General features: G+C 45.7%; 3 protein-coding genes across 7 annotated transcripts in view; 2 read left to right on the top strand and 1 right to left on the bottom strand.

Annotated features, from left to right (window-relative positions):
- Nucleotides 1–9,610, top strand: part of LOC140309384 (ral guanine nucleotide dissociation stimulator-like) — a 57,373-nt gene extending 47,763 nt beyond the window's left edge. For all 5 annotated transcript variants that reach the window (XM_072387227.1, XM_072387225.1, XM_072387224.1 and 2 more), the window contains exons 9-18: nt 2,712–2,789; nt 2,999–3,085; nt 3,172–3,204; nt 3,301–3,422; nt 3,557–3,652; nt 3,816–4,014; nt 4,583–4,657; nt 4,805–5,071; nt 5,161–5,275; nt 5,360–9,610. In XM_072387227.1, coding sequence (XP_072243328.1) covers nt 2,712–2,789; nt 2,999–3,085; nt 3,172–3,204; nt 3,301–3,422; nt 3,557–3,652; nt 3,816–4,014; nt 4,583–4,657; nt 4,805–5,071; nt 5,161–5,275; nt 5,360–5,535 — 1,248 coding nt within the window. In that variant the 3' untranslated portion in view covers nt 5,536–9,610. The remainder of the gene's footprint in view (nt 1–2,711; nt 2,790–2,998; nt 3,086–3,171; nt 3,205–3,300; nt 3,423–3,556; nt 3,653–3,815; nt 4,015–4,582; nt 4,658–4,804; nt 5,072–5,160; nt 5,276–5,359) is intronic.
- A 762-nt stretch (nt 9,611–10,372) lies between these two features.
- On the top strand, nt 10,373–17,685 carry smarcb1a (SWI/SNF related BAF chromatin remodeling complex subunit B1a). Its single transcript, XM_072387228.1, has 9 exons — nt 10,373–10,503; nt 12,146–12,257; nt 12,403–12,532; nt 12,927–13,064; nt 13,385–13,512; nt 13,609–13,775; nt 13,848–14,038; nt 16,270–16,401; nt 17,254–17,685. Exons 1-9 carry the CDS (start codon nt 10,420–10,422, stop codon nt 17,291–17,293), a joined length of 1,122 nt encoding a protein of 373 aa, XP_072243329.1. The 5' UTR covers nt 10,373–10,419; the 3' UTR covers nt 17,294–17,685.
- A 2,000-nt stretch (nt 17,686–19,685) lies between these two features.
- The window catches only part of LOC140308983 (stromelysin-3-like), a 59,337-nt gene continuing 56,458 nt past the window's right edge, over nt 19,686–22,564 (bottom strand). Inside the window, exons 12-14 of the mRNA XM_072386828.1 lie at nt 22,154–22,353; nt 21,397–21,487; nt 19,686–19,770 (exon numbers count right to left, since the gene is read on the bottom strand). Of these exons, the coding sequence (XP_072242929.1) occupies nt 19,686–19,770; nt 21,397–21,487; nt 22,154–22,353 (376 nt within the window). The remainder of the gene's footprint in view (nt 19,771–21,396; nt 21,488–22,153; nt 22,354–22,564) is intronic.

The following is a 22,564-nucleotide window of genomic DNA, read 5'->3' on the forward strand; positions in this document are numbered from 1 at the left end:
CTGAAGGACTTTAAGCCCTGATATCGATATTTAAGTCTGTTTTGTTGCCAAGTTTTATGTCTTCCGACTGATAAATGACATTTTTCATCCGATCTCCAGTTTTTTTTTTTCACCGTTTCCACGGTAACGAGCTTTAGAATCAGTGGACATTTGGAGCATAATGAGGAAAAAAAACACCGTGAATGAGGTGAGCCTCTGCCTCTGATGCCTCTGATCGGCCCGTATTGATCTGAGCAGGATGTGCGGCGTTGTGACCCCCCCCCCTCATCACATCTGTCTGACAACAGCTGCAGACGAGCATCCTGCCGCCAGAACAGCTTGTTCCGTGCTGTGGGTCGGCCTGCAGCTCGTGGCGTCCTGGGTGGGCGCGGTGCGGCCATCATTGCTGTGATTCAGGGGTTAAATGACACCTGAGTGTTGTGCAGCTCGTGGCGTCCTGGGTGGGCGCGGTGCGGCCATCATTGCTGTGATTCAGGGGGTTAAATGACACCTGAGTGTTGTGCAGCTCGTGGTGCGATACAAGGACAGCAGCAGCTGAGAACATGTTGTATAACAAGCCCCAAAAACAGCCACTTCTGTCAGAATCTGTCCTTCCTTTGTTGCCGTACCCTCTTCAATCTGAACACGGACATAAACAACTCCTTAGCTTCTGTGTACATGTTTCTAAGAGCTCTTTATCTCTGTTGGTTGGTTTACCTGCAACATCCACCGATGGATTACAAACCCCCCCTTTAACACCCCCCCCCCCCCCCTTCTTATAACTGCAGTTCTTTACTGCGATGGTGAGCGGGACTTTGATGAGCCAAAGCCAGAAGCACAATTAAAAGACATTTATTGGGGAAATAGCGACGTCCTTTCTTTAAAAAGGGTGGGATCCTTCTTTAAAAGCACAATTAAAGGCTTTACATGAACATTTTCGCCGTCCTCCACACACCGCTCCTCGGGCTGTTCCCCTCATCCGGCCTCCGATGCTCCCAAACTGGTCCCAGCGGGTTGCTCCTGGTCTGAGCTAACGGTGCAGGAACATCATGGACTCACAGCTTCCAATGCTCTGTTCCGGCGTCTCTGGCCGTCCCTCCTGCCGCCGCCGCCTCTCGCTGGTCCAGGAGAAGGATGTAAAGGACCAGAAGCTTCTGCTCTCTGCCTCTTCCTGTCTTCCTTGTGCACATCCGGCTCCTTCCTTAACAGCCAATCTATGAGCCCGATCCATCACCTGATTGGCTGACGCAGCGGTCAGCCAATCAGGTGCATTCACTGCTTGCAATTACCGTTTAACATAATACATGCAATAACTCCAAGGAACTATATCATAATAAACACACAATTGTTACTAAGAATCCAGAATATAAATAAACATGCAACTTAAACCAAATACAACACACAGAAACAGCTCAATAATCTGATAAAACATTCTCTTTATCACTGGGAATCACACTTTTATGTCTTCTTTAGACTATTAATAATCCAATAGAACAGGAACTCCTGCTTTCCATCAGAAAATGACCTCTTAAGTAGCTGTAAAACAAAGAAAAAGCGTTAAAGTTGAACTTTGTACTGGTTCTGCTCATGTTTGGACACGTCAGGCGTTATGGGGGAGGAAGACTTGACTTTATACCAAAAGTCATGATAAACTTTATTTGTATTGCACTTTTCTTAACGTCCCGAAGTGAAAAACGGATGCTGAACCGAACCATTTGTTGAAATGATGCTTTCGGGAGGCAGGATGTGGCGCTCTGGCGGCAGCAGGACGGTGGAAGTGGGACGGAGCTCGATGTGGTGCCAACATCTGCCTGAATCAGCAGTTTTTCACAGGTTTGGTCGTCCTCAGGGGAACTTAAAGGGTCAACATGGAGAGACCCGAGCCTTTCCCCTGGTTTTAACCTGCGAGCTTTGGTGATGCAACGCTGAGCGAACCTCTGAGGGAATCCCCGCTGACGTCAGAGGGGGGGGGGACCTGAGGCAGGTGGAGATAACGGCTCTGAAGCGCTGCGTGTGCGGAGCTCAGGGCGTCGCCTCCATCTTACTCTATCTGCTCGGGCCAGGCTGCCTTCCAGAGAGCTGCGAGGGTCTCTGTGTTACATCACTCTGAGGAATGCGAAGTGAATGCCAGGAGGTGGATTTCCTCCCACTTTTCCTCAGCTTGTCCACATCGGTTTCTTCCCCTTGAATGCAGCGAGTAAACAGTGAGGTTTCAACTGCTCACTGATGCTTTGTGATGGCAGCATTGACTTTATAGGCATCTGGGAAGGAAACGCTCGCTGGAGTTGTTTTTTCTCGAATGTCGTGCTCCGATTGAGCCGTAAAACCGTTGGAAAACAGATGGGTGGGGGGGTGGAAGCTTGTGGAAGTTTTCCAGGCTCTGTTAAACAAAGCAACATGCGGGAAGGTTCCCTTTTAACAGACCTGAGCACAGAACCCTCATTTCTTTAACATCCAGGTTGTTTTTAAAGGGAAACGACATGCATTTCAGCTGCTATGGGTAGATAATAAAGGTTACTCCACGTTTCTGTGGTTCTTTTACTCTTTTACTACATGTAAGAACTGTAAGAAAAGCTGTTGTCTCATCATTTTTCTGTTCTTTCATTAGAGCAGCAATCAGTTCAACTCCTTTTTCCTTCACTGGTAATAAATAGCAACGATTCGAACGTGGGAAACAGTTTTTTAAGCGTTTTAATTCTTTTTGGGTTTTTTTTGTTGTTGTTTTTCTGCAGGAGGGTACCTCAAAGTTTGCAACCTTGGAAATCAACCCAAAGCGAGCTCAGAGGAGACACCAGCAGCAGAGAGACCTGGTGAGTCCCGGCTCTCTTAGCAGCAGAACCTTTGCGCCACCTGCAGGCAGAACGAGTCCCTGCAGTCGGTCCACTTAATACTACATTCAGACTTGATCTAAAGTCCTTCTCTGGCATTAATGTCTCTGTGCTGAAGATGGAGTCGTTGCTTCTGGCTTTGAAAGTTTACAGCCTGCATGTTGACCTCCTGACTGTCCCTCTGTGATTAGGGGGTGATGCAGGGCACGATTCCTTACCTGGGGACCTTCCTGACAGACCTGGTGATGATGGACACTGCCATGAAGGACTACACTGAGGTCAGAGGTGTTTGCTGTTGTCTCCTCTTCGGCAGCTTTTTTAAATCCCACCATCATTGCTGATGTTTTCTAATCTCCTTCCTCAGGGCGGTCTGATCAACTTTGAGAAGAGAAGAAAGGTGACTTACAGCTTCCTGTTTGGTGAAAGTAGAAAGTGGAAGGGAACATTTCTGCAGGTGTGACTAAAACCATTGCATTCCTGTCTCTGCTCGCAGGAGTTTGAGGTGATCGCTCAGATCAAACTGCTCCAGCTGGCCTCAAACAACTACAGTTTCATGCAGGACAGTCACTTCAGAGAGTGGTTTGCAGGCGTGGAGAAGCTCAGCGAGGCGGAAAGGTAAATCAGTTGAGTTTCCAGCAATATTCAGTGCTGCTCTCATCCATATGACAGATGGTCTGAAGAGGCAGCAAATAAAATGGGCTGAAAGTAGCTACAGTATCAAGCAAGATGTCTCCCTTCTCCTGCTGCAGCTACAATCTGTCCTGTGAGATCGAGCCTCTGTCAGAGTCGGCCAGCAACACACTCAGAGCCAAGAAGAACGGCGGCATCATGAAACGCTGGAGCGAGTAAGTGACCTGAGCCCATCGAACCCGGGGCCCAGAAGGTGCTGATCGGAGAGGGATGTGCTTCAGGGCACATCAGATCAGTTTTTGAGCATATCGTGACTGTTTGTTTGAATCTGAAGCTCTGAGATAAGTGACTCCTCCCATTTTGTTGTTTCCTGTCCAGCCGGCAGTTGACGGAGGCCGGCTCCAGCGCAGGCTCTCATTCCAAGTCCTTCGACCACTCGCACTACAGACCGTACCAAGGAGGCGGCGGAGACAGCGGCGACGCGCTCAGCGTCACCTCCGTCAGCTCCAGCGGATCAGACCTGGAGGACGTGAACCCCAGCTTCCTGTCAGACTCACCAGAGGGACATGAGCGAAAGGTGAAAAAAAAGTCTTCAATCCATTTAATTCACAGTTTTAGGCCGGGGGAGGTATTGATGAATGATGAATTGACTTTAAATGATTCGTAATGCATCAGTGGGATTTACTACTATATATATATAGATGTTGGTAGTTTATAAAAGATTGATGTGGCCTAAAAATGATGCACAGGTGCATTCTACCGAATGGTCAGCAGGGGGCAGAAGATGACAAATAACACCTCCAGTTGTAATGATCCTATTTATCACTTCAGGAAATATTATAAGAACAAGTTTATGGTCTAATTTACTAGATTCAAGTCTTGTTTAATACATTTTGATTTCCACGATGGCTCCATGCACCATTAAATGGACGATAAATCAGGATCAATCCTTTCAGAGGGGCAACGGCCATCATTTGTGATGACATAATGGCGTCTGCATCAATCTTTTTTGATGCCGTTTGTGTGTTCAGACCATTAAAAGCTCTTATTATCCCTCTCTGTGCATTGTTAAACAGTTAGTTTGCTTTAAAAGAGGCTGCAGACACGTCTGAACTGAGCTTCTGTCTTTCTTTATCCGTCCACAGACGTCGACTCCCTCTGTGAAACTAACCGTCTCCGCTTTGGGGAGAGAAGCCTCAGCAGCAGACACGACCTCAACGGTAACAAGTTTTCTGTGTTTTTACTTTCATTTGATGCAGAAAATGGTCAGAAGTGGTTTTACGTTAGATTTAGTGTCTCAATGATGGTTTTTTTTTGGATATTTGGCTGCCATCGGTCCTGTAACCCCCCCTCTGCTCGGCCCTCAGTTCTGGGAGTGCACGTCTCTGTCGTCTCTGGACACCTCGGGGATGGGCTCCAGCTCCGGTTCGGCCTCAGGCTCCAGCACCGCCTCCTCCTCCTCGGTCTCCTCCTCCACCCCGCTGTCGGCTTCCCGCTCACACAAACGCTCGGTGTCGGTGGTGTCCAACTACTCGACTCTGTCGCTGCCGCTCTACAACCAGCAGGTGGACGACTGCTGCATCATCAGGGTCAGCCTGGACGTGGAGAACGGCAACATGTACAAGAGCATCCTGGTGAGGCAGGAGAAGCACATGCTGAGAAGCACACTGGGGTTTTTCACACTCTCCACATGCACTGATGAAGCCGTGTTTCCATGATTCAGGTGACGAGTCAAGACAAGACGCCGGCGGTCATCAGGAAGGCCATGATCAAACACAACCTGGAGCGAGAGAAGGCCGAGGACTACGAGCTGATGCAGAAAATCTCAGAGGACAAAGGTGCAGGAAGTGAAGCTCCTTCCAGCTTCAGCCTGGGGAGAAAAGAGTCGAAGTCCTCACTGCTTGTCTCTTCTTGTTCTGCAGAGCTCCGGATCCCGGACAACGCCAACGTCTTCTACGCCATGAACTCCACTGCCAACTACGACTTCGTGCTGAAGAAGCGCGGTTTGGCCCGGCCGGTGCGGGCCAAGAACGTGGCGAGCTCCACGCTGCCTCGCATGAAACAGAAGGGACTGAAAATCGCCAAAGGGATTTTCTGAGGGGAAACTCGCCACTTTCTGCCTCCTGCCCACCGACCCCCTTAACCCCCCGACCGGTCTCCGCTCCTCAGAAGGGACGCTTGGTGTTGGGGCGCAGCGGAGACGTCAGAGGAGAAGCGGAGGAGCACTTTAGCACTTAGTTGCAGCTGCCATGTCTTCGGGACCCTCGGAGGAGTAAAAAAAGCTGGGTTTGTCTCTGGGATGCTGGAAGCTCAGGATAACAGAAGGCACTACTCAAACTCCCCCTCAGCTTCCACTGCTCTGACAGTTTGGGCTTGTGGAACAGCGTTCGATTCCTTGATCCCTACGTTTTGTTTACAACTGTTTACATCTCAGCGTCACCCCCCCCAGCTCTGCTCCACCCTCCTGTTCACAGGGGGATGCTCGCACTTTCTTTTCAAACCCCCAGAATCTTCTGGCAGCCTTCCTCCCCGCTTCACCCTCTTCGTTCAAACACGGGACGACATTAACGGACAGTGAGACGCCATCGTGACCCAACACAGCCGTGTGTGTTCCCTGCCAGGCGCTGGAATGTGTCCGTCTTTGCCGGGAGCTTCGGGCGCGACGCCGGAGCCCCCGACGGGACCGAAGCGCTCCCTCTCCGCTCTGTCGGCGCGAGGCGGAGGGATCCGAACTCCTCTGAACGCCGCCGTGTTAGAACAAAGTGGGCCGTGGCGTCAGAAGCCGGCGGGCACAGCCATTTTCCTTTTTTCTTAATGAATCGTAACCACTACATTGTGAAGGATGTTGCAGACTGATCGCACTTCACTGGGACAGAAAAGGAGCTGAGAACAAAAAAAAGCCGAGTGTATATATCAGTTAACACCATCTGTGCAGTATATTCTTTTGATGTGATTTTTGTTAATAGCCTCATCACGATATCAACACTTTTGATTTTGCTCTCAACACTTGTTTGCATCCCTCTGCTCTGATATGGTGCTGCTACCCATCTCTCTCTCTCTCTCTTTCCTCACCACCAGCCGCCATGTTGGAAGCAAACAGAAACTTCTCCTCTGACCCGCTGAGCCGGGATTTACCAACAATTAGAGCTGAATCCATCCCTCGATCAATAGAACACGTTCACTTCATCTCATAGTTCACCAATAACCAAAAACTGCCAACTTCTCTGAGTTTTTAACAACTTAACAGTATTTATCCAAAAGATATTCACATGATTTAAACATTACTTTAACAGCTCCAGGAAAGACTTGGATTTTGAGAGGATTTTGAAGGCTTCAGCTTCTTCTTCAGGTTATTTTACATCAGAATAAACCACCATGAGCTCATGTCGTGTTCCCAGAAACCTGCAGGGGAGGAACTCCAGAGCTCAGCTGGAGAACAATAAATATAAAGATCATCTTTCAGGCTCCCAGGTTTCCTCCCACCACTAAATCCAACATGGCGGCTCCTCCTTCACATCCATCAGCAGCCACTTTCTGAACGTGCCATGAAGGCCTGCGTGCTGCAGATTTCATCAGCAGAGTCGCTCCTCTCTGGGCTTTACTAACCGTAGTGGTGGAAGAAGTAGATATTGGTGATTTCCATGAAACGCACATTAAGATCTGAGGCTGTGCGTCGAACCCCAGACGAACGACGGTGACGCTGCCGGAGCTGCACGCGAGGCAACAAACTGCTCTTCTTCTCTTCTTTTCTTTCTTTAAAGGGAGAAATCCAACCTCAAACTCTCGCCACTATTTCTAAAAAAGCACTTTTCGGTGATGCACTTCCAGTGTATGTCCTCCACGGTTCTTGGACCTTTTAAAATGTTTTGAACAGCTTTTCAGGGTTTTCAAGCCTCTTCAGTTTCTTCTTCTGACGCCACATTTAGTTTGCAGTTTGCAGTTGGAATATTGGCAGGTTTACGGCTGAAAGGAACCCCTGAAACGTTCTGGTTAAATCCCAGATGAAGGGTTCACCGGTAACTGAGGAGTGGAAGGTTGGATTTTCCCCGTGTTAGCTTTTCACATCGCCTCCACCGTGTGTTGCCTTTTCTTTTCTTTTCTTTTCTCTTCTTTTCTTTTCTTTTCTTTTCTCTTCTTTTCTTTTCTTTTCTCTTCTTTTCTTTTCTTTTCTCTTCTTTTCTTTTCTCCTCTTTTCTTTTCCCGTTGTTGTTTCCATCTGCATGACGTCCACAACGATCTGAACGATCAAATGAATGAAACATCCCGGAAAAAAAACCAACTGCGGAAGCAATGCGGTGACGAGCAGCAGGCGGGACGTCGCCGTGCTGTTGAACACTGTGACCTTTGACCTCCTCACTCTGCCCTCTCTGCCCGTTGGTCACGTGGAGCGCCACGATGGCGGCCGGCTCGGCCGACATGTGCCAAAGTCGGAACGAAGCAGAGAAAATGTCTGAACAGACGAGACCTCCGTCTTTCACAGTGGAAAAAAAACAAGTTTCTATGTTTACTGTTGTCACATTTTTCTTAACAAAAAAAAAGGAAAAAAAAAAAAAAAAGGGTGAGAAAACTTTGGAAAAAGTAAAAAATGAAGCCTGGACCTGTTTCGCTGTGGAGAATTCGACTGTTTGTCCGTGAAACTTGAAGCAAACATGTTTCAGGAGCTGCAGATGAAGCTGATGTAGAAACTAACCTTCGTGGATTCCTCCTTTGAAATTTAACTCCAGCCAAACGCTTCTCTTATCGTCTGATGTGTTTTTGCTTCACATTTTGGCTCATTTTCTACAACCAAAACCAAAGAGGCAAACATTTAGTGTGTCACAGCTAAAACGATTAAAACCACGGCTCTGAGAGTAGTCAAAGAGCCTTTTTCTGCTACAGGACCTTGATTGCATCACAAAGTTTTCTCTCCCACTTGATGTCTTACATTGACTGCAGACTGTTGATGGCGACCACTACGGAAAATCATCTATCTGATGTTTTTAAAAGTCACTTTGTAACTGATTTGTTCCATTTTGGGAAAGATTAGGCTGAACTATTGTTGATTGAAGCAACCAGACAAGTGTTGACGTGCTTCTCGGTACTTTGAGACTGCTTCTAACTGAGCTGAAGGAGGCAAAGCGGTGAATTGATCCACATTTTGCTGGTTTTAACCACGTCTCTGGCCTTTTCCAAACGGCCCCTGAGACCAGGTCTCTGTTCCTTTCTGTTTGGTCTGAGTTAAAACCTTCTTGTGAGTTTCTGCAGCAGCTCCATCTCAGGCCTCCGTCTGCTCCGGTTCTTAGAGAAAGTCCTTTCTTTCTTTCTTTCTTTCTTTTTTTCTCCTGATGAATTTCTGCCCCCGTGAGGTTGATGTGATGGACCCGTCCGTGTGTGTCGTCTTTGCCCGTGTTGAAAACCTTTTGTGATTTGACCCGATTCTGTGCGAGTTTGAACAAAAAAAGGCTGCGTTTACAAGAAGAAAAAGAATTCAAACTGGAAACCAGCTGGTGTGTGTGTGTGTTTATCGTCTCTGTTTCGTTTAGTTCTCCTGAACTGTGCTCAGGTGCCATTCTCCATTTCAACAGAAGGATTTCAGAACTTTTTCTAACCGCAGTTTCATCTTTGGTTTACTTTCCCCCTGAGAACACAAAACCTGTGTAGAAAATACGCCGTCTTTGTTTATTTATTGATTTGTATATAGATAATTTGTTTTGCATTGTACATTCCCTCCTTTCTTGGTTATAGATTAATATATTCATGTATATATGAATAAACATTAAGTTTATAAAAGTAAAATGTTGTGTTTGTCTCGTCATGAAGCAACTTTTGGTCATTTTAAGACTTTAAATGAATTAAAACTCTTCATGACAGAACAGGCAGAAGTTTGGGCCCCGACTGACTCGTCATTACTTGGAAAACAGATCAGATTAGTTGTTATTTTTCTCTTTAGATGTTTTCCTTCTTCACACTCGCTCCTAATCTTCTCACACCAGCTTTATGAGGACGTCTCCGGCAGCTTTTCCAGCTGTTTGGAAGGAGTTCTCACCCACAAGCCCCCGGTAAAGATGATAGAATTATCGCACATGAAGGATGTTCATTTACCTGTTTTTATGTGTAAAATAAATCAAACGGATGTATTTATAACAGCTGAACACTCTGGCTTTGTAAAACATACTAAAAGAAATGAAATAAAATTAATTTTTTGCATTTTCATCGGATCAAGAGGAGGAAAATACTTTGTTTAGTCTCCTCTGTCTTTTCTGACAGCTTAAATAAAGTCTTTCATTTCTCTTGTTGAACCTTTTCTGTCCCGATGCTTTGACCTGCATGTTTCCCTTTTACAACCTTCTTATTTTGCGTGAACTTGCTCCACATTTTGGACACAGCTGACTGGGAACAGCCAGCATCTTTTGCCCCATTTCAGACCTTCATGAGGGTGTTTTAAAATCCTTTCCACAGTTTCCACTGATGACTCTCTTGTTGCGGACGGGATTCCTGTTAATCAGCCCGTTGCAACACCTTGTAAAATCCTTCCAAACACCTCTTTAAATTGCAGACCCATTTAGACTTGTGCAGGTTTTGTGCAAAGAAAAATCTTTGAAATCTCTCAAATTTTTCAGGAATTAAAGGCTGACGATCTGCTGCCATCTCCTGTTGGTGAAAGTCAGGTTATGAAATACACTTTTCCATGTTTAGAGACTGAATGACCTGCATAAAAACTAGTGATGGTCCCACTGAGCTCAAATCAAACCATTTCTGAGTGGAAGTCTTTCAGTGGCACCAGCAGTGTGTTTTGAACCTCGGGGCCACCGTATTTGCCTTTCGATAATGAGTTTGGTTATTTTTAATTGAAGAAACGTCATAAATATTTTTGATTTGATAGAAACACAGATTAATTTATTCGTTGACTGTCACAGGTATTAAGTCGTTCGTCATTTGGCTGCGACAGAGCTTGCTTTTCGCGCCTGCGCAGTGGCTTTCAGCTTTGTTATTTCGTTTCAGTATGGCGCTCAGCAAGACGTTTGGACAAAAACCGGTCAAATTTCAGCTCGAGGAGGATGGAGACTTTTATATGATTGGATCCGAGGTCAGTATTTCACGTCTCAAACTGTTATTCTAAGGATTTGCTTACTTAGGCGGAGATTGGTGGTTTAACCTGGCAGAAGGTCCGTTAGCCGCTAGCTTTTAGCTTAGCTCTGATAGCGAGGCCGGGCGTGAAGGGTCATTCATTGATTTACCTTAGAACAGCACGGGGATCGAATATGTTGATCAATATGAGGGTGTAAGGGAATGAAGTTTGTTCTTACAACATCTGTCTGTCTCTGGGGGGTCCCCTGTTTCATTCGTCTCAGTTAGCTTAGCATTAGCATGTGAGCGAATGCTATTTGTCCAGCCGAGACCCAAACAAAGAGCTAAATTTACGCAAGTGTTCCTACGAGGTGGTTTAAACGACTGCTTTTCAATCCCATCAATTTCATCGACCCAGTACAGGTGACTGGTTTATTCGGCGCATGTCGGGTTCTGACGCAGAGCTCTGGAGGGAGATTACAGGGCTCAGATTGGATTAATAACATCTTCATTTGTCGTGGATTTGTTAGCTCGTGTTAAGCACGCACAGATCACACGAATTAAAGTAAAAGTGTGTCTCCAGCAGGATACTACAGATTAATCTCGAATCTTGCATTAATTATACAGTGAAAACTGTAGTTTGTTCACTGGCTTCATTGATTTATGCAAATAAACTAATATTCAGATGCAACAATTAAGCCAAAACTAAACCCCAAATCATTTCAGTCATGAGTATTCTGACATTTCGTTTCCTCAATCACTTTTGGTCTTGTTATTGTTATCTTTCTCTGTTGAATTAGTTTAAAATATAGTTATTTTCTGATTTATTCTTGTATCTCTGTGTACATGCAAACTGCACCACCAGCATGTGTGTTCACATTTTTTATTGTTTATGATCTAGTTCTGCCATCTGATACTGTCCTGATTAGCAAACCTATCCTCTGAACTGATGTATATTTTGCTCGACTTAATGTCTGTATTTGCCCGTCTGTTTGTGTCTTTTACTCGTTTCTACTTTCCTGTCTTGTGAGGGATATTTAAGAAGTATTCAAAGGCTGGAAAGTGTGGATTCCATCTCTTCTTCTCATGTAAAAGCCCCAGAAATGTTCACCTGACTTCCTCAGTGCTTTCGGCTACCTCAGATGAGACTGAAACGATGGATATCATCATCAAACAGTTAATTCAACACGATTTAACGTTTTTTTTTTCCAACAAGTTCGGAACCTTGACTCTCGTTTGATTTAATTTGATTCGATCGTCTAAACAAACAGCTCAAACTTTCACGTATTCACCAAGAAAAGAAATGTAGACACAAGCCTTAGACATAAACTAGGAAGATGTGGCATATCTTATGTAAAAGAAGGGAATACAGCATTAAGAAAGCACTGAAAGTCAAAGTAATGACGGGAAGAGATGAGCATACTTCTATCCTAACTGTGTCGCCCAGTTCACCCTTTTCCAGTTCATTAAAGAAGAGTTTGGATGTATTTTTCAGCCTTTATTTCAGACATGTTTGTGTAACACTATATTAGCTCGTTCATCATAAAAATGACACAAATATCTTACTTTGATCATCACTTATTGAGGAATTTTTTGAGGATCTGGGAAGTTCTTTGAAATTTTCCAGCTCACTGTGTGCGTTTCGTTCTGTGCGAGTTCAGGTGGGAAACTACCTCCGCATGTTCAGAGGCTCCCTCTACAAACGGTACCCGTCGCTATGGAGAAAACTGGCATCGGTAGAAGAAAGGAAGAAAATCGTAGAGTCGTCACACGGTGAGTAGAGAGTGAAGCTGGTCGGGCTGAGCCAGACCTTTGATCCTGTGGTATGAAGGGCTGTTGGACCTGGATGTTAAAATGTTGAAGCTCCCGCTCATGTTCACGCCTTCCACTGATGACCTGACCGGTTCTTGTCCTTTAGATCACGGTTACACTCAGCTGGCCACCAGCGTGACACTGCTGAAGGCCTCAGAGGTCGAAGAGATCCTTCAAGGAAACGATGAGAAGTACAAAGCTGTGTCCATCAGCACCGAGCCACCCGCCTACCTCAGGTACCCCCAGCTGTAAAAACACTTCTGTTGGCCTGTTTGTGTGGAACTAAAATACTGACGTCTCCACAGGCTGTCTCAGTAATATAAGATGTTGTCCAAGAAGGCAAAGCCTCAAGAAAGATATTTAGAAAATAAGAAAAGATGCGTTAAGTGTCTAAAGTTCAACCTATTTTACTGCTTTTCAGTTAAAAATGTGATTTAATTCCTGCTGAAACGATGAGGAGCTGTTGGGACAGTTTGTGTTTCTGTTTCTGTATTTATCAGACGCTTTTATCCAAAACGACTTACAAATGAAGATATAACAAACTATATAAAAAGCTAACAATAAATGGCTTCAGTGGGGAGCAGATTAACGTAAACGCGTGTTCGGCTCTTTGTTTTGGTCCGTCTCCAGGGAACAGAAGGCGAAGAGGAACAGTCAGTGGGTTCCCACGCTGCCCAACAGTTCTCACCACCTGGACGCGGTGCCCTGCTCCACCACCATCAACCGCAGCCGACTGGGCCGAGACAAGAAGAGGACCTTCCCCCTGTGGTGAGCACTTCTGTTTGAGAAGGCCAGAAGCCGTTTTACCTCATGGGAGAACAGCTTGAAGTCAGAGTGAGGCAGAAATGCATCTGTTCTGGGAGAGTGTGTTCTCACCCGCTCAGCCCAACGTAAAGCTAAAGATGTGAGAGTGTTGTTCAGGTTTGCCATCACTCACAAGTCTGTCACTTCCTCCCATGTGTTGATAAAGAATAAATCGATGAAAACTTTGCATTGAATGAGCTTTTTCTGGGTTTAAACCACAACATGCTGTCAGACTTGGGCCCGTTAAACCACCTGCAAGTTAATTCTGTCCTTGTGTTGCGCAGCTTTGACGACCACGATCCAGCGGTGATTCACGAAAACGCCACTCAAGCTGAAGTTCTTGTCCCGATCCGCCTGGACATGGAGATCGAGGGTCAGAAGCTGAGAGATGCTTTCACCTGGAATATGAACGGTAAGGTCCCAGCTGTGCGTTCCCTCAGCCTGCAGGTGTGAGAGATCAAAGCACAGACTTTAACGCCACCTTTGTCCCCCCCTCTGAAATGTTCAGAGAAGCTCATGACACCAGAGATGTTCGCGGAGATCCTGTGCGACGATCTGGACCTGAACCCACTGGCCTTCGTCCCTGCCATCGCCTCCGCCATCAGACAGCAGATCGAGTCCTACCCGACAGACAGCATCCTGGAGGAGCAGACGGACCAGAGGGTGATCATCAAGGTGACGCTCTGCCCCCGAATGTCTCCACCTTTAGTGTTTGTGCAGACTTCTCACTGAGTAAACGTCTTCCAGCTGAACATCCACGTGGGGAACATTTCCCTGGTGGACCAGTTCGAGTGGGACATGTCGGAGAGGGAGAACTCTCCAGAGAAGTTTGCCCTGAAGCTGTGCTCCGAGCTCGGTCTGGGCGGAGAGTTCGTCACCACCATCGCTTACAGCATCCGAGGCCAGCTGAGCTGGCACCAGAGGACGTACGCCTTCAGGTACGGAGCTCAGGCTGCTAGCCAAAGTGTCCCATCTCCAGCTGAGCTAACGTGATATTTGAATTTCTCCAGTTCGAGCACAGGCACAGATTCCTGTTTTAGGAACGATCTTGGATCCGGGCTCTTAATACTAGCAGACAGCAGCTTCATGCTCCAGTGTTTTAGAGCTTCACTGGTTTAGCTTTAAGATGCTAACCCGAGAGAAGTCGCTAATACGAGCAAAGTTTCACCAACATTTTTATCACCTGACCCTGAACACTTATCAGAAGTCATATTTACTTTTTGGGTTAAGACAGAAACCACCTTGAGCCTTGGAATAATTTCTTTCTAAAGTGAACTATATGATGAGAATCTGCTTTGGATGGATATAAAGATGAGCTGGCTGCATATTTCACACAGATACCTCCTCAGTCTCACCCCAGGGGGCCCAGGGAGGAGTTCTGGAGTTGGTAGACTCCTGAAAAAAACATTATTTTCTACCTCAAATCTGCTTTAATTGAGTTTGATTTAATTTTAAATTAACGCACATTTACACGAGTTATTAAAGCATGTCACATGTAACAGTTGAGGCTCACCAAACGTCCTCCACGGCCTCTTGAAAAGGAGTTTGAATATTGGATGATTATTTAAATTTGAGGGACAAGCAGACAAAGTACCTGCAACTGTGGCAAAGACTTCCAAACCAGCGTCTGAGCTTCCTTAAAGAGATTTTAACAGATTTGTCCTTCCTGCTGCCAGCTGGGATGATCTCAGAGGTTAAGCTGGCATGTTTGAGTTCAGGTTTAATGATTTTGATGTTGTTTAGCCCCCCCCACTGATCATTTTCACACTTTGATGAATATATTTCAGCCCATGAAGGCCTTAATGTGAGCGTGAAGCTGTTTTTGTTCCTTCCTGCCTGCGTGCAGCCGCTCTGCTTCTGTGTTTTACAGCCTGAGGTTAAACGGGGTTAACTTCGGATCCTGTTGGCTCTGTTTCTTTGGGTGAAATGTAGCCAGCGGCCTGCTGTCTGAGTTTCGCAGGAAGTGAAATAATGAAATGTCTCAAAAACCCAGACAGCTGCTCCGATCTCTGATCTCTGTCACAGCTGGACGTCCGAGTGGGAGAAATGCTTCTGGACTGTTCAGTTTGCTGCTTGTTTCGTGATGATTAATGATGTTTAGTTTGAGCAAAAGTTGTGCATGAGAGTCGCACTGTATCGAGTTGAACATTTGGAGGTTCGGAGATAAGTTTTCTCCACCAGTACGGCCTCATCGTGATGCTCACCTGCGTTAATTTCAGGAAACAAACGGTTGTTTCTCCTCTTTGTACTTTCATGATCTCACTCTGTCCTTCCTGCTGCTTATCCAGGCCGTGAAAAACATGAAAAACCACTAAAAGTGCAACGTGAAGACGATCCGTAGCGATTTGTCAAACTGCGGAGATCGTGGGATCGTCTCGGGCACATTCTATAAATTGCAGTTCTATGCTGACGCACCGACGCACCAGACGTATTACGTTGTCAACCTGACCGACCAATCACAGCGAATTACAGGCAGTGACGCGCTTTCTTACCCGCCTCCTTGTTTGTGTGTGTAGCGGTAGCCGCATGGAGAGCCGTGGCTGAAAGCCAAACAGAGGAGTTGGTCGCTACAAAAAAAAAATTCCACCTCCATTATATGAAATTGTTTTGGATTTTCCGTGCGGCACCGACACCGCGAGGAGGAAGCAGCTAGCGTGGGCGGCTGCTAGCTAGCGTGGGCGGCTGCTAGCTAGCGTGAGCGGCTGCTAGCTAGCATGGGCGGCTGCTAGCATAAGACCAAAACAGACAACATTAACACAGGCATTTGACAAAGTCAAGCAAGTGATAGAAAGAGGCAACAGAAGCAGTTACTTTTTATCTTGCAAAAGATTCAAGACGGTAGAAAAGGAGAGGTTCGCGCGCCTGCTTCAAGTAGTTCACCCGCGGTAAGAGCTGCCCAGCCGAAAAGACTTCTGCAACACTGTCTGTTTTTCACTTTTCAATTTAAGATTGTGATAAAATCGAAATCGTGATTCACGATTTAAAAAAAAATCGTGTTATGACATGTTTGCCATATCGCCCACCACGAGTTTCAGGCTGGCACTGTGCCTCGTGGAGACCAGTGGAGTCCAAAAAGAGTCAGAGACGCATAGTTTAAGGTTTCAGCCGGCAGCGTTCAGGAAAGGAAAGTTAAGTACTCAAACTGAGGTGTTTGCTCGGTGTGTTGCAGTGAGAACCCTCTGCCCACAGTGGAGATAGCCATCAGAAACACGGGGGATGCCGACCAGTGGTGCCCCCTGCTGGAGACCCTGACAGACGCAGAGATGGAGAAGAAGATCAGAGACCAGGACAGAAACACAAGGTGAGTGGCAGCTGGATGTTTGGGGCACAGCTGGATCTTTGGGGCACAGCTGGATGTTTGGGGCACAGCTGGATTGTAGACATGTGCTGCAGCTGCAACGCCTGAATTCATATTTTTTCCAGAACTTTCATGGATTGAATTATTTCCATTTAACAGCTGGGATGCAGTTTTTTTTGTTTTTTTTTGAGTGATTCATCTGCAGTTTTGTAGAATAAAATAAATATTTAGCCCATAAACTGGGTCACAGTGGTGGAATTTACTGTTTTTTTTAACCAGTTACACCTGCGGTCTGTCAGTGTGAAACTTTCTGTAAAGTTTACTGAAATAAAAGTTCTGCTCCTGTTTAACACAAATTGATATTAACGCTTCATGGAAATATGAAATTATGCCGTTTTGCTTTTCTGCACAAACAGAACAGATAAAAATCTTTTTCTGTCATCATATAAACACAAAAGTATCGAAAAGCAGCACAATAAATAAGAAGAAATGCGTATAGAAATAATGTTCATGATGTCATCACAACATAAATATTCTGTTAATTTCCATAGATATCATAATGATAAAGATAATATACTTTAGAGACTGGAGAACAAATAATCTAAATATTTCTGTATAGATTTAAACCTGTTGACTTGCTGCTTATTGATCAGTTATGGCTTTATTGTTAAAGTCAGTTTGTCAGATATGATGTTGCAGCTGTTTAACGTCCCGATGACACGAGTTTCTGTGCTTTTTAGAGCAAACGATGTGAATTTATGGGTCATTTTTCCGGCTTTCCTCATCAATTAATCAGCAGATGATGATTGTCTGATTTATTCTGCTGCTGAGGTTCACTTCCTGTCTGCTCCACAGGCGAATGAGGCGACTGGCGAACACGGCCCCTGCGTGGTAGATGACGCAGCACCGGCGCCCCCTACAGGAATGATTGAGGTATGACGCTGTCTCGGTTTGCGACACCGGTAACGGAGATGTTCCTCCACCTCGCGCAGGAAGTCCCCCGCTGACCGGCGGGGTCTCAATCAGCTGCTCGCCGTGTTTTTTTTATTTTTATTGATATTTTGTTTGTGGAAGGCCCGTTAGTTAAAGCCTGCCCCCCCCCCCTCCCGTGTTTCCTGTACAACTCTCAGCGTGGAGAAGCTGCTCTCTTTGACCACTGACTCTCTTTACCCGCCGACCACAGAGGGAGAAAAAAACACACCGGTCGCAGATAATATATTGTTTTGTTGTATTTGTTGTCTTTTTGTACATTTTAATAATTCTTACAAAATAAAAAAAAAAAGAACACAAAGGAACTTATTTGCTGTCTGGTTTTTAACACATTTAAAAAAGCTTGATTTTCAGCTTCAGGACTCTGGATTGAAGTCTCTTAAAGCCTTCACTCAGTCCCATGAAGGGAGATGAAGCTGCTGCTTATTGATTATTACTAAAGATGCTTCTTTTATAGATGGATAACAAGCAAAAGTCAGCTGGCAGACGTGCAGAAAGCTGATGAGCAGAGAGGAAGGCGTGGTAGAGAGCTTCAGAGGTCTCAATCAGTGGTTTGGGGTGTTGATTGTGTTGTTGCTGGGCAACGACTTGGCTGATGATGTCACACAGCGTCAGCAGGTAACGAGTGAACTCTGCAGATGACCTGGACAGAAACATCTGGGCTGCAGAGACTCCTCCACCCTGGATATGATGCTGTTCTACACACTTTCATGTCTGTTGCGTTCTCCTGCAGCGCCACCTTGTGGTTGACCATCTGTGAACGGCGGCCGGGTGGATAACTGCTGCTCGGTCCTTCCCTTACAAACTAAACGTTCCTCGGCCAGACTCTCAGCTCTGTGCTTTTTAGCGAATATCAAACCTGATAAACTTTATGCAGACTAACAATCAGCTTGTAAGCATTCAGCTCCATAAGCTTTTAATCCTGTTAACATCCTGCTCTACAGATCAGGAGTTAACCGTCTCACATCTGGAAGCTTGTTTTTAACGACGTCGTTACCTTAGAATGATTTGGTTTGTTTTCTGTGCAGCAAACACAAATCCTTCCTCCTTCCTCAACTGTCCGAACAACGATGATCAGAACACTCAGAAAGTCCTTTTCAAGCTCACCATTACCGCCCCGTGATGTCATTTCTCTCGTAGTAACAAGTTTTATATAAAAGCTTCTCCTTCGTGAGTAAATGTGAAATAAAAGCCCAAGAAAAGCTAAAGCAGAATAATCCAATATGACAGGCTGCTTCTTCTCAACCTTTGCTAAAATTCTGGATTATTTATTTCTGAAGGTGACTTTTGGCATCGAATGTGGGAAATAAATTAAAACAACTGTTGGTTTGAGTTAAAGCCAAAGAACTCAGATTCCAAGAACTGCAAATTCTCCCAGATTACACGAGTTTGTAACTTTAAGTGAAGGTTTGTGTGACTGAATTCTTCATTTAAAGCAGTTTTCTGTTGCTTTAGAGCCTTTGAAGGGGACTGAGACCCCGGTTCTGACTCGTCTCTATCAGCAGGGCCACGTGATGCCTGCGTTTTGTTGTCGGAGGCCTGTTTGCGTGTTGTTGTGCTAAGCATTTTCCATTTTGCTGCCAGTGTTTGACTCACAAAGGCAGCGGGGGAAAGTGCAGCGTGTGCAGACGGAGCCGCCGGGTTTTCAGGCCGTCGGCAGTTCTGTGAGGCGGCAGCGGTCAAACACAACAGCAGGAGGGGAGTTCTGCTCGGTCCCGCTCCTACTCCTCTAAAAGCAACTTAAAAGCACCTGGTTTGGTCGTGTGGTCACAGGAGGAAACGCTGCCATTGAAGCTTTTTGTCCGCTCAGCACATTTTACACGTTCTTTCCAGATTGTTTGAGCATATAAACACAAATTTGGCCCCATTTTCTCCTCCATATTGGTGTTAAAATGCTGTAAAAGTGTTTAAATCTGCTGCATTTCCACAGACAAAACAGGAAAAGGCGTTCTTCCTCCTGCATCTTTCTATTTTTACACTTCTGCAGCATCACAGCGCGATAGCCGGGGAAATGAAAAGTGAAGCTTGATCCAGAGCAGAGACTCCGGATGATAATGATCCGTCTGGTGCACAAGAGAAGTCACGGGTTTAAAAGGTGTTTAAAACACAACTAATATTACCACCACTGCCAGTTCTGCTTTCCCAAAACAAATAAGACAACTTTTACTACTTAGAAAATAAAGAATAACTGGATCCTGACAGTCTTCTGTAAGGACTCTGAGCTCCAAACACACATCATTCCATCATCTTTGAGTGGTTCTTCCCGCTGATTTCCCGTTTCTGCTCATTTTTGGTCGTCACTCCTCGTCCTGCTGCCCATCTCCACCCTGCTGGTCGTGTTGGAGGTGCTCAGGCTCCTCCGGTTGGTCGAACATGGCCCGTCTGTGAGAAGAGAACTTTTTAACATAAAAGTCTGGCAAAAGAAACTTCATCAGGACGTGTCTCTGACATTTAATCTGAAGAATTTCGACATATTTTTCGAACCATCTGAATCTGAAGTTCTGCACAAACCACCTGGCTTTATCTGAGCCGATGTAAGAGCCTCCCGTTGGATAATTACTGCACAGATGATGATGTTTCAGCTGGCATCAAGTTATTTAACCCTAACTGATGCAGGAGCTTCTCATTTCTTAAACAGCCACGTCTGAAGGCACTTTCTGCGGTCCTGGAAAAGATTTTCATCTGTTTCAGGAGGGCCAAATTATTGGCAGAAACTACTAAAACTGGGCCAAGAACTGTCCAACGCATCATTAAAAACTGGAAGGATCATCTTCAAGGAAGAAAATCAGCGATAACTTAAATGTTTGGTGACATCAGATGGTAAAAAAAACACCAGCAGTGTTTAGTAGGGAAAGTAAGAGCCTCTCCACACGCACAACGTGAAGGGAACTCAAAGTATTGGGACTAAACAGCTGTGCAGGCTGAAGAAAACCACTTATCAGTGAGGCTAATCGTGGAAAAACGGCTTCAGGTTGCCACGGAGCGTAAAGACTGGACTCTGGAGCAATGGAAGAAGGTCTGATGAGTCCAGATTTACTCTGTTCCAGAGAGATGGAGCATCAGGGGAAGAAGAGAGGCCTGTGGGGCTGTGAACGGTCAGCTGAATATACTGAGTGACCAGGCAATTCTATCAGTGGATTTTAGGATTCATCGGGCTCAGATTGAGAGAGAGAGACTGGTTCAGGGAGCATTTATGTCTCTCCAGACCTTAAGGGATGTGCTGGAGCAGACTTTGCACAGCGGCCCGACACTACGAGATCTGGACTGAGATAAATGATGATGCCACAGCGAATGCTGCTGCAATCTGAGCTAAAGAGCGAGCGACTTTAAACTTTAAACCAGCAAACGAGATAAAACTCCAAACCAGAGGTGTCTAAATGCAAATTATGCTCAAAAACGGCGCATTTTTATTAAAGCTGCCCTTAGCCGCCCGGATCAGGTTCAAGTCCCTGATGTTAGCTACAAAGAGCTTAATGGAACGGCTCCATCTACTTGAATGCTCTTGCAAAGGCTTCTGTCCCAACTGGGTCCCTCCGTTGGTCCCAGGATTGTCGTCTAGCAGCTCCTACACCACGCCTAAGACAATCCAAACTCTGTTCATGTGTCGTCCCACGATGGTGGAATGACCTACCGAGCGCTACCAGAACAGGGGCGTCCCTGTCTATCTTCAAGAACCCCCTGAAAACCCAGCTCTTCAGAGAGCATCTCCTATCCCAGCACTTACCTTGTACTTCCCTCCCCCCTCTATCTCTGCACTTTATCTTTCTGCACTTCCTTCTATGCCTGCACCCTATCTCTGCTCTGTCCCCTCTGACAGAGTCGGACTCCTGGGTTCCTTCTATGTAGTTTATTGTTAGCTTTTTATAAAGCTGTTATATCTTGATTTGTAAGTCGCTTTGGATAAAAGCGTCTGATAAATACAGAAACATTAGGAGACGTGAGCAAGACTAAGTATCCAAAGATGGCCAGATGATGAGCTTTGTACAGTACGGTTAAATGAATCCTTACAGCAGCTCTGGTGTCATCAGCAACCTCCTTCCTCCCGGCTGGTTTGGAACTACATCTTCCAGGAAGTAGTACAGGTGACCGACGCTGATACCTGAGGAGAGAAGGGAGGCTGATCACACAACCCGGCCGCCTGCAACAACCGTAAAATGAGGGTTTGTTTGGTGCCAGTCGGAGCGGGGAAGTCGGGTCACAGTTAGAGGCAGAAGGCAGCAGATATCCTGATTTGTTTGGCAGAGCGAAGCTCCAAAGCAGAGACGAGGCGGTTAACTTTATCAGTCAGGGGACGCTCAGCATGTCGAGGGATCGCAGCCCTTTGCTAAGAGCAGGAGATGATTGTGGATCCAGGATCTCTGATCAGGCGTGTTGCTCCCATCACATTCAGCGGTATGTTTTCTACATTTATTTCTGAAATTAGACATCGGTCGATGGGATCTGCTGACCACTGCCTCGTGTTTTGGTTACATTTTACACCAACTTAATTGGAATTTGGGTTTTATTTGTGGTATTTTACATCATCAGGAGGAAACTGTGAGCTGAAAACCAGAAGAACAAGAATGTAGGACATGTTTAACAGAAACAAACCAATCTAAATCAGATGTTTTTAATCAGGTGAGTGTCACTGTTTGCCTTTAAATATACACATGTGACAGACCAGACTCTTATTGGATAAACTCTGATCATTAATTAGTTGCAAGTCTCGCCGTTTACCTCAATACCAAAGTGTCCTGACACCACTTTTTGGGTGAATGCTTCTTACCGAGGATGTGGACCACGATGGAGTCTCCGAGCAGCAGAGAAAATCCCATCAGCACCCAGGGGAGAAACGGAGCCTGGAAGTTCACGCCGAAGAAGTTCATGGCTATGAGCGGCTGTCTTTTACTCCACACGTACATCAGCATGATGATGAAGGCCTGACCCAGGAAGAAGATCTTGGCAAACAGACCCAACAGCTGCAGGCTTTCAGGTTAAATACAAGTAATTCTTTAATGTTGGTCATGACAGTTAGATTAAAGGGGAACTCCGGTATTTTTAAACCTGGACCTTATTTCTGGCATGAAATACGTTCATCTACTCACCGAGAACAGTTTGGTGAAAGTCGGCGTCCTTCGGAAGATATTTAGATAACTGGAGATCCATATAACGGAGTGAACGGGGCTTAGAGGATGCA

The sequence above is a fragment of the Leuresthes tenuis genome, unplaced genomic scaffold, assembly GCF_036924035.1.
Source record: "Leuresthes tenuis unplaced genomic scaffold, fLeuTen1.0.hap1 SCAF_6, whole genome shotgun sequence".
NCBI classification, from domain to species: Eukaryota; Metazoa; Chordata; class Actinopteri; order Atheriniformes; family Atherinopsidae; genus Leuresthes; species Leuresthes tenuis.

Excerpts from the sequence above, each read along its gene's own strand:
- smarcb1a (XM_072387228.1), top strand. The coding sequence starts at position 10,420 with ATGGCGCTCAGCAAGACGTTTGGACAAAAACCGGTCAAATTTCAGCTC. Across the intron at positions 13,513-13,608 it reads TTTCACCTGGAATATGAACG|AGAAGCTCATGACACCAGAG; the intron begins GTAAGGTCCCAG and ends TGAAATGTTCAG. Across the intron at positions 16,402-17,253 it reads GACCAGGACAGAAACACAAG|GCGAATGAGGCGACTGGCGA; the intron begins GTGAGTGGCAGC and ends TCTGCTCCACAG.